The sequence below is a fragment of the Diadema setosum genome, chromosome 2 (genome assembly GCF_964275005.1).
Source record: "Diadema setosum chromosome 2, eeDiaSeto1, whole genome shotgun sequence".
NCBI classification, from domain to species: Eukaryota; Metazoa; Echinodermata; class Echinoidea; order Diadematoida; family Diadematidae; genus Diadema; species Diadema setosum.
The window spans coordinates 32,918,730-32,933,378 of NC_092686.1; the positions used below are offsets into that span (position 1 = coordinate 32,918,730).

Genomic DNA, 14,649 nt, shown 5'->3' on the forward strand with positions numbered 1-14,649 from the left:
GCATGCGCATTTGCAGTCGTCGAGCGAGTACAGCTCGCTAGCGCTAAACCGCTAGCTAGTGCAGTGCAGTGGCAGCTAGCTGCAGAGGGGCACCCACACGCACAGCGCTAAAGCCAGCATAGCGCAAGCAGTCCCCAGATTTAATACGTCACTGACCCCTATCATGGAATCATGGTGCCATAGAGCTGTATTTTAAAGAGCTCTATGCTTGGTGCTCATGTTGAAAATGGAATAGTCCAAAAGAAAAAAAAACCCGTACATTTATATTTGTTTGTAAGCACTGCATCGTCAGCGAAATCCTTGGTAGTATAGTGGTAAGTATCTCCGCCTGTCACGCGGAAGACCGGGGTTCGATTCCCCGCCAAGGAGGCTCTCTTTTTTTTTTTTTTTTTTTTTTAAACACTATTTTTTTCTTTCTTTCTTTTTTCCCCTATTTACCTTTTTTACCGTTTTCATTTCGTTAAATACCCTTAAATATTTTTTCCCCAGTCCCATTACCGTTTTGTTTCTTACCATGGTTTTTAGCTCCCCTCTCTCTAGCTCCCTCTCCAAGACTTTGTTTTGTTTTCTGTTTTGCTTCAGGTTTTATTGTCGGGGAGGGGAGAGGGGGCCGAGGGGAGGGCACAAACATTACTGTCTCTTTTTTTTAATTTTCTTTTTCATGTCCTCCACCTCATTTGCCAAGACTATTTCTGGGCCTTGGAAATGGATTCTGTCGCTCTTTTTTTTTTTAAACTGGAGATCAAACAGTGACCTTTACCCAATATGATTTCTGACCGTTTGTATTCACATAATCTAATCAAGTACACATACAGTGCACACCTATCAATTATAACTAACAAGGGTATAACTACGAAGTACAAATTCAGATCTCAAGAATCATCATCTATGTGTATATCTTTTTACACATCATACTTCACTCTTTGGCTATAACAAAATGTTGATCTCACAGACTTTGTGATAATGGGGGTCGCAATTGTGATAACAATTCAATACAGTGGACTCCCATTAAAACAAAGTCCCAGGGACCAGCAGTTTTCTTGCGTTATATCAAAATTTCGTGATAACCGAAAAACTAACAATAAAAATACAGAGAGTGGATAATGTTGTGGCCTGAATTTTTACTTCATTGTAACCGGAATTTCATTATAACCGTGTTCGTTATAATGGGAGTGCACTGTATATTATTGAATGTGGCCCCCATTATATATTATCACAAAGTCCGTCGGATCAAAATCTTATCTGGTGGAGCCCTATAATATTGACCAGGCATTTGGTACAATCTTTCGTGCTGTTAGTGCTTATCGATTGATGAAATAAAAAGTGACATGCCACCATTCTCAGCTGTACATGTTTTAATAAATACATTTAAAAAGTGTAAAACAAAAGACAGCAGTAGTTACTGCTGTGTTTGGTGATGATTTAAAGAGATGAACATGTCGATGAAACTTTTGGGACCTGAATATTTTTGCCTCTTTTTGTAAAAACTTGTGGAATACACACGTTATGTCCCCTCGAAACCTACTGTAAAAGGTTGATAACACACCAGGACATACCAACAGCGTGTACATTTGGGAGGTTCCACATGTCAGCCACTACACATGTACCTACATATACACAAACACATGCACAAACACACACACACACACACACACACACACACACACATTATGCTAAAATTTCCACATTGAGTGCTCACAAACTGAAGAGAAATGCACGTAGATATTGAAGAAAATACATACATGTCTAGGATGGCAAACTTCCATTATACATGTATAGGGCCTAAGTATTGATAAAATAAACTGGTTTTAACAGAGGAGATTTCATAGGGAATTCAGTTTAGTTGTTTGAATTTGCAGATACTTCTAGTTTAACAAAAAAAAAATCAGATATAATAAATGTATATATACATGTATATACATAATTTATTTTAGTTTTGGTTTTGCTGTTCTAAGTTAAAATCCTAACAGAGCTTTACATTTTGTGGTGCTTCTATTTAGGCTTCCTGGAAGTCCATTCTATGTCTAATTATCATTTACCCTGCATGTTCATCATTTTATATGTCTTGTCTTGGGAAATGTAACATTGTTAACTGTTGCCACGCTGTATTTCTATTGTGTAATTCATGCTGTGACATCTTTTAATGCTTTCCTTTGCTTGATCACATTCTTTAATACATATCTCACACTTGTAAACAATCAATGTTATTGGAGCAGATTACCGTGACAAGTCTTTGGAAGTTTGTTGTAGACAAGGTGTATTACCCTACTAAAATACATTCCTTTCAGTGGTTACTGCTGTTTTGGGATATAAAATGTAATACAGCTGTATGAACAATCCTGTTGAACTTTGGCATGACTATTTTTGGCTCCTAGCACTTACATTGTTCTGTCTTTGTTTTGCTTTGTTCAAGTTTTTAATTTATGCATATGTAAGTAGATCAAACTACCATATTACATGTACACTACAGGCATATACATACATACAGTGGGATATGCAGAAATTATATCCACTGTGCTAATTTTGATTTCTCTTAGAAATATATGTACTGTGATAGGGCTGACTGATAAGGCCAACTAAAAATGCATTCCTCCTTCATAAATTTACCACAGTGTATTGATAGACAACTTTGAAATCATGACAGTAAAACACAATATCTGCATCTTTCCTCAATAAATTTTATTCAAATACAATGTGGCAATGGCCAGAGTGCTTTATCTCAAGCACTATAATCTCACATTCCAGCATTACCATCATTTCGCACCTTTGAACATTCAGATTACAGTTGAGCAAAGGGGACATGACAATCGCCACTCTTCAGTCATTTTATGTGAACCTGTCACGCCCGCGACTCCTACATTTCTAATTTTGACTCCAGGCTTCTTCAAGTAGAAGAACCTGTTCGTGACTATGTATTAGCAAACCAAGAAAATCATGTAGTACTTGTTGCTTTATAAAGACACAGCCAAGGAAAGGTCTACTGCTTCACAATTAGAACATAAGCAATCCACAGAATGACTCATCCAGATGGAAAAAGAAAGGGGATCAAAGAGGGTGTCAGAGTTATTGTATACAGTAGGTCTGCATGAAATTTTGAAAAATTTGAAATTTGTACAGGTAGATGTATCTCCTTACTTAAAACTGATGTTCTTCTTGTTATTTTTTTTTATTTAAATATCTTACACCTACAAAGGTACACACATTCAAACTGTCGGGTCCATACACAAAGGTCTTCACACACTCATACACTTGTATGTGAAACAAATGTACTCAGACTTCTCAGGTGATAATGTTTGCACAACTGAACTTTTCAGATTCATGGCCACTTCCACTGACCAGGTGGGGCATCACCAGCCAGAGGTTCCCATGCTTTCCAGTCTGCCATCTTCCTTGCTAATGACAGCTCTGCTTCCGCCTAAAATTGAAGAAATTGTGACGACATTCCTTTCTTTTTTAAATATCATTTAAAACATCAAAATACTTAGATCACACAATACTAATGCAAGCACAAAGGTGAAATATGTTAACACATATAGGATATGCTATATACTATACATCATGTACATGTACAAATGTATTTCATACAAATGTGTATTATCTAAACAAACTATTGGTTTGCTTTTCATGAGTACTTTAATTAAAGCTGTTTACATTCCACTGACCCTCAAGTTGCAAGAGGAAATATTCTTTTCTTCAGTTGTTTATTTAAATACATTCAGCAAGATCTAGGCATGAACAAAATGCAAAAAGAAAAACATCAAAATACAGCCACCAGGAGCACATCAAGAAAGATGCATATCTTCATGGACTCCACACATATGCCCTGGCATGTATTCAGAAAGAATAGAGTACAACTTGTGCTTTAGTCAAAATTTATCTCTGGGCTCAACTAACAGGTCTTACATTCACAACTATGACTGGTACAGTACAAATTCATGCTTGATGAAAAGTTGCCCTTCATGGTCAAATAGAAGGCTACCATACAAATTGTTATCATGATCATCAAAACGTCAATGGTTCTCATTATAATGAGGTTCCCCTGTATGTACTATAGAAGAAGGCATCTGCATTAATTCTCATTGCTGATCCATTCCTTACATACCTGAAGAATCACCTCTTCAATCTGCCCTGATTGTAGTCTACTCTCAATCTTTTGAACATCATTTTCCTGCAATGCAAAAAAGTATACAAAAATCTTAAAATACCACTCATTACACAATATTTTCAGTAGTCATTCATTCTTCATAATTTGGTTTGAGATACATCAATGATATTTTGATTCGTTATCACATGTCATCCTGGACGGTTCCTGAAGTTGATTCCTGAATTACAGAAAATTATGCCAAATTATGCCATAAGCCAAACTGTGGTTACATGACTACAGGGCCCAATATTACACCATGCTACCTGATTTCATATACAGTGTACCAAGCTTTAAACTGCTGTGGCTATGTGCACAACTTGGTTTCAGTTTTCCTTGTGCTTTTGTCTTCTTTTCCCATTTTCACTTTGAGCAACTATATCATTCTTTTTACATTTTACTAGTAAAAATAACAGGAATGCCAGACATTGCAGGAATTTACAAATCAAAACTTGCTAATACTGTATTCTATTAACTTTCAACAACTACATCTTGTAATGTGTACATCGTACACTGTAGGCAATATTTGGATGATATAAATGCTAATTCTGAGATTTCAGAAATAAATTTTGAGATGATCACATAGCTGTAATCTCACTTGTGCACAGCATATTTGCTTCTTCAGTAGGGAAACTGATGAGAACTGCTATGCATAATCCCAGGATCTTTAGCATTTTGTGCCACTGAAATCACTGTATCTATAATTTCTGGCAGGAAAAAAGTGTCCTTGCAATCGCATTTATGAATGTATGGTCGCAAAATACTTGCTTTTGGTCACACCAGATTTCAGGCATCAGACTACTAGTAGTGCTACTTTTTGAAAGTTAAAATGTCCCAGACAGCTATGTTTTCCCATAAGTGGCAAAGTGCAGTAATCAATGAGACACAAAACTGAGTGGGAAAATGGTACCATCACTTACAGATTGGACAACACCAAGACGCTCATTCACTATCTGCTCTGTGTACTGTCTATATGATGCCTCTTTAGGAATCTGTTGTAAGGAGGCAAGGATTTTGCTGTACAAAACCCTCAATTTCTGCAGACAAAAGAAAAAGTTAACAGAGCTATTAGAACATCATGTACACTGTAAATTGCTCATTGATATCAAACAGATCGTTTTATGGGACTCAAACGCTCTTCCACACTCTATGTAGCACAATACATTACTAACAGTCAGTTTGTGATTTGACTCTGGACATCTAGTGATACACATGCTAATCCCAGAGTGTCCTGTAATATTTGTGTCTTTCTCTACTTATCAAACAATATGTGTGAAGATAATTCTCTTTCTTAAGGATGTCAGTGTGAGGTGACAGTGAGAGACTAAGACAGTGTAAATATTGAATGATCACCTTTCTTTAGCAGGATGGCAGTACCTTTTCATTATCGTGTTCTGACACAACTGCTAGCATGATATTATTATGACATGGCAAGATATGGAAGTTATCAATTCTATCAACTTATATGAAACATTATAAACACCATTTGTAACCTTTACAACAAAAGAAGGTACAAGCCCCATCACAGGAAGTTGACAACAAAGCTGTACAATTAAATGAATATCAAAAGAGAGAGAGAGAGAGAAATGACCTCCACAGATGATATCAAATGCATGAAATTACAGTTCTGAAAAAAAAGTAGGGAGTACATTGAAAGAAAGATATTATTCAGAGGGGTGAAGGCTCAGGTTTGAGTTTCTTCAGTTTGTCTCCCTCTACAAATGAAAATTTGTTAAGATCGCAACTGCTGATCTGTAAATTAACAAACATGTCGGAAAAAAGGAACCAGTGGGACTCGAACCTGTCATCTACTGCTTTCCGGGCAGCGACACTACCACCAGGCTGTCCCTGGTTGCCGGCAGTGACACGACGAACATGGAACAAATACCCAAGCTCCGAGATTCTGACATTGTTATGTTAAGTAGTCCAAGGCGGACAAGGCATATATGAAAGAAAGATATTACTCAGAGGGGTGAAGGCTCAGGTTTGAGTTCATTTGTAGAGGGAGACAAACTGAAGAAACTCAAACCTGAGGGAGTACATTGTACATTGTACATGTATGTTGCTAGAATTTCTATACTGCAGTTGAGTTCACAGATCATTAATGCATTTTGTCACTGTATGCTATAAAGGATGTCCACTACAAAAGTTGTTCAGCAGAATTTCATATCATAGTGCCAATTGAATACTAAATAGTTAATGTGATTGAAACTGACCTCATGAGGTTTTGCCTCCACTGCTATCCCAACCAGACCAGTAGACTGAAAAGAAAAAAAGAAGAAGAAGAAAGAAAGTACATACAGTAATGGAAAAGAGAGTGCTTCATCAACATCATTGCATGGTTATGTACAGTGGAGTAATTTGAATTTCTTATTGTGACACTATTAAATCTATGACCATTAAAATGATCAATAATCAAAATACGTATGAACCCTTAACCCTAACTAGGCCGGGCTATTTACACTGTAGGTAGATGATTAAAAAAAAAATAAAATAATAATCATTTATGCTAAATTATGCTAATTTATGCATAATGATGCATCAAATCAATTTGGTATAAATCACTAAAGAAAGCTCAAAACAGGCACATTTTTTGTGTAAATATTCTTTTTAGTGTCCTTAGCAAATGTAAGAGAAAAAAATTGTGCAATCAGAAAAAATTTCTTTAAGTATTTTGTTTTTTGAATTTCTTATGTGTTTCTTTGTTTTTTTCTATGAAATTTGTCCGCGACATTGTTCCAAACAAGAAAATATGTTATTAATTGACTTTAACCAATAAAACTCCCAAATAATCATGCTTTTATGAAATTCGCCTGCAAGCACAGTTTGCATTAAAATTGTACACAAATTCACGTTTTTGAGCAATTTTTGGTCTGACATGCACGTACATATTTATGCGCAACTTTGGAACCGCATGCCCGGGCATTGCAAATTTGGTGTCAAAAGATGCGGGAGGCTCGAAAAAAAGAAGGCGTGAAACATCGCGGCGATAGTTTTTTTGGAGGTAGAAGAATACATCCTTGGTTGATTAACCCTATAAAGCCCAAGGGGGGGCACATTGTGCCCCCCCTACCATATTTTCGTTTGCCGCTCCTATACCCTTTACCCGATTTCAACCAAATTTGGTGACTTTTCCTAAAATCTTATTGCGCACATTTTGATATATAATTTAGCTATATCCGATATTGCTGGTTGCCATGGCAACCATAAATTGACAACCATGTTCGTCAGATTTTGCATGATTTTCTGTTCCAAGTTCAGTTAATAGTATAATTATGGATGAAATGGGGTTTTTCTTGGCTGTAATTTGCTGAAGAACCAAAGGGTGAAGGAATTATGGTTGTGAATTACCCTGAAATGATTTTCTTATTATTTCCTTTATTTTCTATACGACATAGGCATCAAACAATAGATATAATAAAAAATAATTGAAAATACAGCATTTTCCAAAGACTACCCTTTTATTTTGTGTTATTTTCACACAAGCTGTACCTGTAATATCATTTGTTTATCATATTATCAATCTGCAAACTCAAAATTACAATATTTTGGAAATATGAAATGCAATACCAATATATGTATTCATTCCAAGCAATACATTATAGGTTTTATATATTTCTTTATATTGTAATGACTAGCGCCCCCATGTGTTGACCTTGAGAAATTTCAACCATAACAAACAGTGAAGGCTGACTTGCTTTATCTTTGTGGTAAATATGAAAATGATTGATATTTAAACAAAGATATATACTGGGGATAAAGAAATAAACAGAAAAAACATGATTCTAGCGTATTTCCTATGTATTTCTTTATATTTTGGTAAACAGCGCCCTCAGTGGGTGACCTTGAGAAATTTCAAATGTTGGGTCATGTAGAGTACGAGTTGCTCTACCCATGTGCCAAATATGACGGTCATACATCATATAATAAAGAAGTTATACAGGGGGGGCACAATGTGCCCCCCCCCCCCCCCCCTTGGGCCTGGCAGGGGTCAAAATAGCTTGGGCTTTATAGGGTTAAGAAACATTGACATTGTTCAAAAAAAAAAGAAGCAAAACAGAAATATTTTCCAATGAGGAAATTAAACAGTGCACAACATACAATTATCAAGAATTAAAAAAAAACCAAGAGACCCTCGGGTCTAGCGCTCACCTGAGTATCGCAAGTTCACCTTTCACGCAGTCACTAATCTAAATTATTCACAGCTCTACCAAAATTTGACCAGGCATTCTCAAGTAGAAGATGAAAATGTACAATAAGGGCCCAAATTTTTTAAGATTCCTTAATCATTGGGGATTGGGGCCCCCTGGGGCCCTCTGGGTGGGGCATGGTGCCCACTTTGATAAATTTAGATCCTGACCCCCTAGGGATGCTACCTGCCAAGTTTGACGAAAATCCATCATGAGGTTTTCAGGAAGAAGATGAAAATGTACAATTCAGGCCCCCATTTGGACCTTCCCAACCACCCCCCCCCCCCCCCCCAACCCTGCCCCCAAGAGGGGCACCCCTGGATCTCCTATAAACAAACTGAAAACTACAGTCATTAATGTACTCACTCATAGTACATGTATTATCTTAGCTCTATAACTTCTGATTCTAGAGAAGATTTTTAAAGATTCCTTCATTTTGGGGGTTTGGGCCCCCTGGGGGCCCCCTGGGTGGGGCATGGTGCCCATTTTAACAAATTGAGATCCTAACCCCTTAGGGATGCTACCTGCCAAGTTTGGTGAAAATGGGTCATGGGGTTCTAAAGAAGAAGATAAAAATGTGCAATTTAGGCCCCATTAGGACCCCTCCTCACCCCCCTCCCCTGGGTCCCAAGGGGGGCACCCCTGATTCTGCCACGAACAAACTTGAAACTACAGTCATCAATGTACTAACTCATAGTATTAACTTAGCTCTATCACTTCTGGTTCTAGAGAACCAGATTCCTTAATTTTGGGGGGTTTGGGCCCCCCTGGGGGCCCCCTGGGTGGGCATGGTGCCCATTTTAACAAATTGAGTTCCTAACCCCCTAGGGATGCTACCTGCCAAGTTTGATGAAAATTGGTCCTGGGGTTTTCAAGAAGAAGATGAAAATGTAAAAATTTTACGCACGACGCACGACGCACGACGCACGACGGACGCCGGACGAAGGGCGATCGCAATAGCTCACTTGAGCCTTTGGCTCAGGTGAGCTAAAAACCTAAATGGTGTATTGTTTATATCATATACTTCTATTAGCATGTTTATAGAAAGTCATAAAATACATTGTATGTTCCTTAACATATGACAAGCAGACATCATTGACGATAAAATTCTTTTTAATTTGTATGAAAAAAACCCAGCACACAGAAATTGACTGTCCTACAAGCTACATGTAAAATGGGGTGCACTTCAGCATCTTGTTTTATTCTGTATGATAATAATCAAGTACATGTGTACTTCAAATGCACAGATATAAGTGTACACATACATCCTTCCCATACAGCAAAACATTGACTCTTTTACTCATTTTGCAACTCATTGATGCATCACACATTTTTGAGCATAGTATAGCATATCAAATAATACATTGTATTGAATATAATGTGTCATTGAAGAATACACATGTAATGCAAGGACTACTTGTGGCTACACATCAACTGCAATTTGTATTTTTATGATAATCACATCCATGAAAAATGAGGGTCAACAAGAAATTCTACACAAGGTGGATGAAAAAGGGAAGAAAGTTGTACTTTTTCATTAACTGCCACATTTTGATTTACATCTTGATGCAGAATGGATATCAAATAACAACACAAACAATAGACAGAACAGTTGAAGAACTGTTTCAAGCACCCCTGACCAACAGCCAACAGAAGCAGACAAAATGGAGGATTGCGCACAATACTTTACTACTCAGAATTTTAATTCAATTTCATCTGCCTTTGTGATGCGTAGTATTGTTAATTTCACATATTTCTCTTTGTTACTACAATGTACATTGTACTATGTATTGATATTGTGTTATTTTGTGAATGTAAATGTTTTGCATTGTTGGAAATAAAATTAAATGAAATGAAATTAAAACACATGGAAACAACTGAAAAGAGGATGCCTCCAGATAAGAGCGCCATGACAGTACTTTTGACTCTGATGCTCCTGGCACAGCTTCTTTTGCATGCAGAACCAAAGCCAAAACCTGCCTGTCCAGTTTTAGAACATTTTTTTTTTCTTTTTTACTTTTACGGTTCTCCTTCAGAGAGGGATTCCATGAAGCCAGACGGGCTCTCTGCAGAACTTTGATATACTCAATAATACAGACTGATCTTTCAGTCTAAAAATGCATGTCCACATCATCATGCTCTGTGACTGATTAAAGATCGTGATAAATTTGACTGCGACTGTGCAGAAAAGAAAGATAACACTGGGGTCAGAGTAACCACACCAGCGACCTCAACACATACAGCACCCTGGGGTTAGGGTCAGAGTACAGTTTGTAGAGAAACCCACATTCTAATACATGTACAATTTACTGATAGTATACTACCTAATTCTCATCCCACCTCTAGCTCTCTGGTTCTACAATGTAAAACTTTACATGCATACACATGTAAACCATCCTCCCTCCGTCAGCATGAGCGACTTCGCCTAAAATTTTCTCGAAGCAAACAGCTTTCCTAGTTTTCTGTTTTAAATATAAAAAAAAAAAAAAAATCGGTTGTTTTCCTGCTGCTCAAAGTATGGGTAAATCTAAACAACCATTTAGCAGACAGTTAGAGTCAGAGAGAGAGAGAGAGAGCTAAATAGGCCTACATTGACATTGTACAGACGAACATTTCCCCAAGTGCCAGCGGTGCTCTGCAGACAGACACAGTATAATCCTTGTGGTTCACATCCTACTACCTAGTCCCAGTCGTTGTATTTCTTGTAACCATTTCACTGCACAGCACGTAAGCAGTAAAAATATTCTGATTTCAGAGTCAAATCATACAACTAAAATTCACTCTATGGTTCACACATTTCTATAACAAAAACTGAGTTTTCTCATTGAATTCAGCTCTCAGAAATAGGAACACTCAGTGTTAATTTACCTTTTTAATAGCACCTGACATCTTGATCGTGTCTGATGACTGTGTGTGGCGTTCAAACAGTGTGCAACTATCGTCGGATCGAAACAGAATCGCGTCGGATCGATCTCACGTTCCGCATAAGAATTTAGCACACGCACTGACTGCAAGAGCCATTTCATAAAAAAACAAACAAACAAACAAACAAACAAACAAACAAAAACACAACACAAAAAAAAACAAAAAAACAAAAAACAAACATTTCAATTCAGATATATTTATTCCTGTCAGATCGATCACATACAGGGATTTGAAACTTTGTATGACAGCATTATAATGATCACTGAGGTAAATATTGGCGGACAGGTCAAACGGGCAATTATCCCGGACCCTTCCCCTGACCCTATAACCCTAACCATTTTCCTGAACCCAATCCTAACCCAAACTCTAACCCTATAAGCCTAAGTCTAACCCTAATCTTTACTCTAACCTTTTCCACTAACCAGTATTTAGCCGGGGGTAATTCCCCTTATGGGGGGGGGGGGGGGGGGGGGGGTGGGTAGCCTAATTCATAGCCCTGACACGAGGATGACATACATGTACTATAAAAGATTACGGATTTACAGAAAGAGGAGGTACCGAGGTAACTTGTATTGTGATGCCCTTGTAGAACAGTGCGAATAAACTTGGACTGATTGAACTACTTAGGCCTACATACACGCACAAACACAAAAAGTAAGATTTTATTAAAGTGGAATTGAATGATGTTCAAATTCCCAGGGTAGAGAAAACAAAATTTCTTGGTGTTATTTTAGATTCAAAATTAACATGGAGGCCTCATATACAAGAGACAGAGAAAAAAATATCAAAGAACATTGGTATTATATCCAGACTAAGCTACATGTTACCTACTGATGTATTACGGATGTTATACTCCACTCTTGTTTTGCCCTATTTGTCTTATTGCAACATGGTGTGGGGAAGTACTTTTCAGTCCAGTCTAAAGAAATTGACTTCAAAGCAAAATAAAATAGTAAGAGTTATACATGGAGCGAACCCGAAATCTAAAGCAGGCCCGTTATACTCATAACTAAAATTGCTTACTTTGAAAAATATCACCACCTATCAGCAATGTATTCTTGTATATCAGTGTGTCAACAAACTTATGCCTGACCATTTTGTTCAATTGTTTGATATCAATCAGAATGTGCATAATTATACAATACACGCTCCTCGTCATTAATGCATTTGCCCAGACCCAGAACCTTGTCTTACCAACTAATATTCGTTTTATGGGCCCGAAGAAATGGAACAATATCTAAAGACATAAGAAATGCACCATCTCAAAATTGTTTTAAGATAAGACTCAAGAAAAAGTTGTATTCATCCATGTAAGGTAGTTTATAGTGAGGGCTGCATGCTAAATTTATCTTGATTTACTAAAATGCATTATACATGTACATGTAATGTTGCCTTGTTTGTTTTAGTATTACAAGTGTATATATTTTTGGGTACTCTTTACCTCTCCTTAATGTATTTTTTTCTTTCTTTCTTTCTTCTCTTTTCTTTTCTTTCTCTTTTTCCTTCTTCCTATCTGTTTTCCTCCTGCATCTTTAGCTTTAGTCTCTTGTGTATCTGTATTTTGTCTTGTAAATGAAGGGGTCGGTGCATTATAGTGTTAACCCACACTTTGGTGAAAAATGAGTTACATGCATTTACACCATCCTGAATCACAGCTCTATAATCCCTAAAAATGTCATCTTGAAATTTAAGCAATAAATGGGTTTTTAATGCAGTCATGTTTTTGCCCCGAAAATTAATCACATCTTATAGGCAGGAATATAATGCTAAGCCACACTTTTCAAGATGGCGACCTCCATGGTAGCAGACAGAAGGGTGTCATAAAAATATCTAAATCTGAACAGTGAGGAAACTTTTTCATCTGCAAAAATGAGTGATTCTGATTCATAACATAACTTGTACTCTTCTGCCAGTTATGAAAGTGGAGATGAGATAAACATTAATGAACTTTTAAGCATTTAATGAGTATTTTTTTGTCAATTTTTGTGCTGTTGGGGTTAGCACTATTTTCATGCTAATTCTACTTATCATGACATTTTTTGCCAGTTTTTTATTTTTGTTGAACTTATCACCAAAATACCACAATCACTGGTTTTAGGAGTATTTTAGCATTGTGCATTATGACCTATAAGAAACTTAATCAACGTTCATGGTCTGTCCCAGCAGCTTAAAGTTTCATTAGTGGGTTAGCACTTTATTCATGCTGACATTTCGCTTCAAAAGGAAAGCTTCCTCAAAATTAATCAGTAGTTAAATAACTGATGAAATATATTCAAAATATAAATCTTCATTTGTTATGTGTGGTTTTTTCATCGAAATGACTTATTGTAATAAGTGTATTGTCTCTAAATTTATCATTTTTCCCGATGCAAGTGTGATCTGAAAACGTTCATATGGGTAAAAAAAAATGTACAGATAGCTGGATGTTTGAACATGTGCCTTTTCTGTTAGTAATTCTTACAGAGTTAGATCACTAGTGTAACAACATTTGAAATTGTCATTGATTAATTTGTAACTTCTTTTGAATAAAATGCAATTTTGCTATGCTTTCACAGCCATATTTAGGGGGATTAGCTATAGACAGTAGAAAATGGATGAAAACAAAATGCATTTTAATATCGATTTATTTACCTCAAATTTAAAAAAAAAAATCCTGCCGCTTTAAATACAGCTGCGCTTCCCTGTAGTTTCTTACATAACCGAGACACGATACTTACATGTTTAACATCCTTTGAAAGGATGTTGCATTTATGATATAACTGCAAACATTATTTTTCAAATCTAACGCTGTCGTATAAAATTCATAGTTCATGTTGTTGATATCTCTATACGGTTTCTCAATTTAAATCAATGAACGTTGAAAGCAATCAAAGCGGAATTTAAAGCATCAATGCTGATAGTATAGTGTTTTTTTAACGTAATTTAATTGTGAGTCAATAGCTCCCTTTTTTCCACTTCTGAATTTACCCTTTAAACTCGGTATTTATCATGCATTTTTATGAAGAAGTCTCAATGTTGGAAAGAAAATGTATTTGCTGTATTCTGTTACAAATTTCAGTTATTTTTTTTTTCCACAGGGTTGTTTTCAAGATTAATTTACAAAAAAGAAAGTTTCCTTCAAATTAATTTGGAGATTTGTGATTGATAAAACTAATTGAAAGCATATAGATTTTTCATTTTTTGGTGTACATTTTTTCACCGTAACAGCTTTGACATAAGAACATTTTTTTCTTGTTCCTAAATGATCTTCATGATCCAAATGTAGTCTGAAAACGTGCATATGGGGTAAAATATACGTATATAATTAATATAAACACACCAACTTGGTATAATACGTAGGCTATTTTGGTCTTATTCGGCACATTGCTTGTATGGTCTATCCGAATATACGAA

The 14,649-nt window shown here is 36.4% G+C and overlaps 1 protein-coding gene and 1 non-coding gene across 2 annotated transcripts; one reads left to right on the forward strand and one right to left on the reverse strand.

Annotated features, from left to right (window-relative positions):
* The first annotated feature begins 297 nt into the window (after positions 1-297).
* Positions 298-369, forward strand: Trnad-guc (transfer RNA aspartic acid (anticodon GUC)). Its single transcript has one exon. It is a non-coding gene; the product is annotated as a tRNA-Asp (tRNA).
* Positions 370-2,658: 2,289 nt separating this feature from the next.
* Positions 2,659-11,277, reverse strand: LOC140241918 (NADH dehydrogenase [ubiquinone] 1 alpha subcomplex subunit 5-like). Its single transcript, XM_072321668.1, has 5 exons — positions 11,200-11,277; positions 6,358-6,402; positions 5,062-5,178; positions 4,103-4,168; positions 2,659-3,415 (listed from the first exon to the last, which is right to left on the reverse strand). The coding sequence occupies exons 1-5, from the start codon at positions 11,218-11,220 to the stop codon at positions 3,317-3,319; spliced, it is 348 nt and encodes a 115-aa protein (XP_072177769.1). The 5' UTR covers positions 11,221-11,277; the 3' UTR covers positions 2,659-3,316.
* Positions 11,278-14,649: the final 3,372 nt, after the last annotated feature.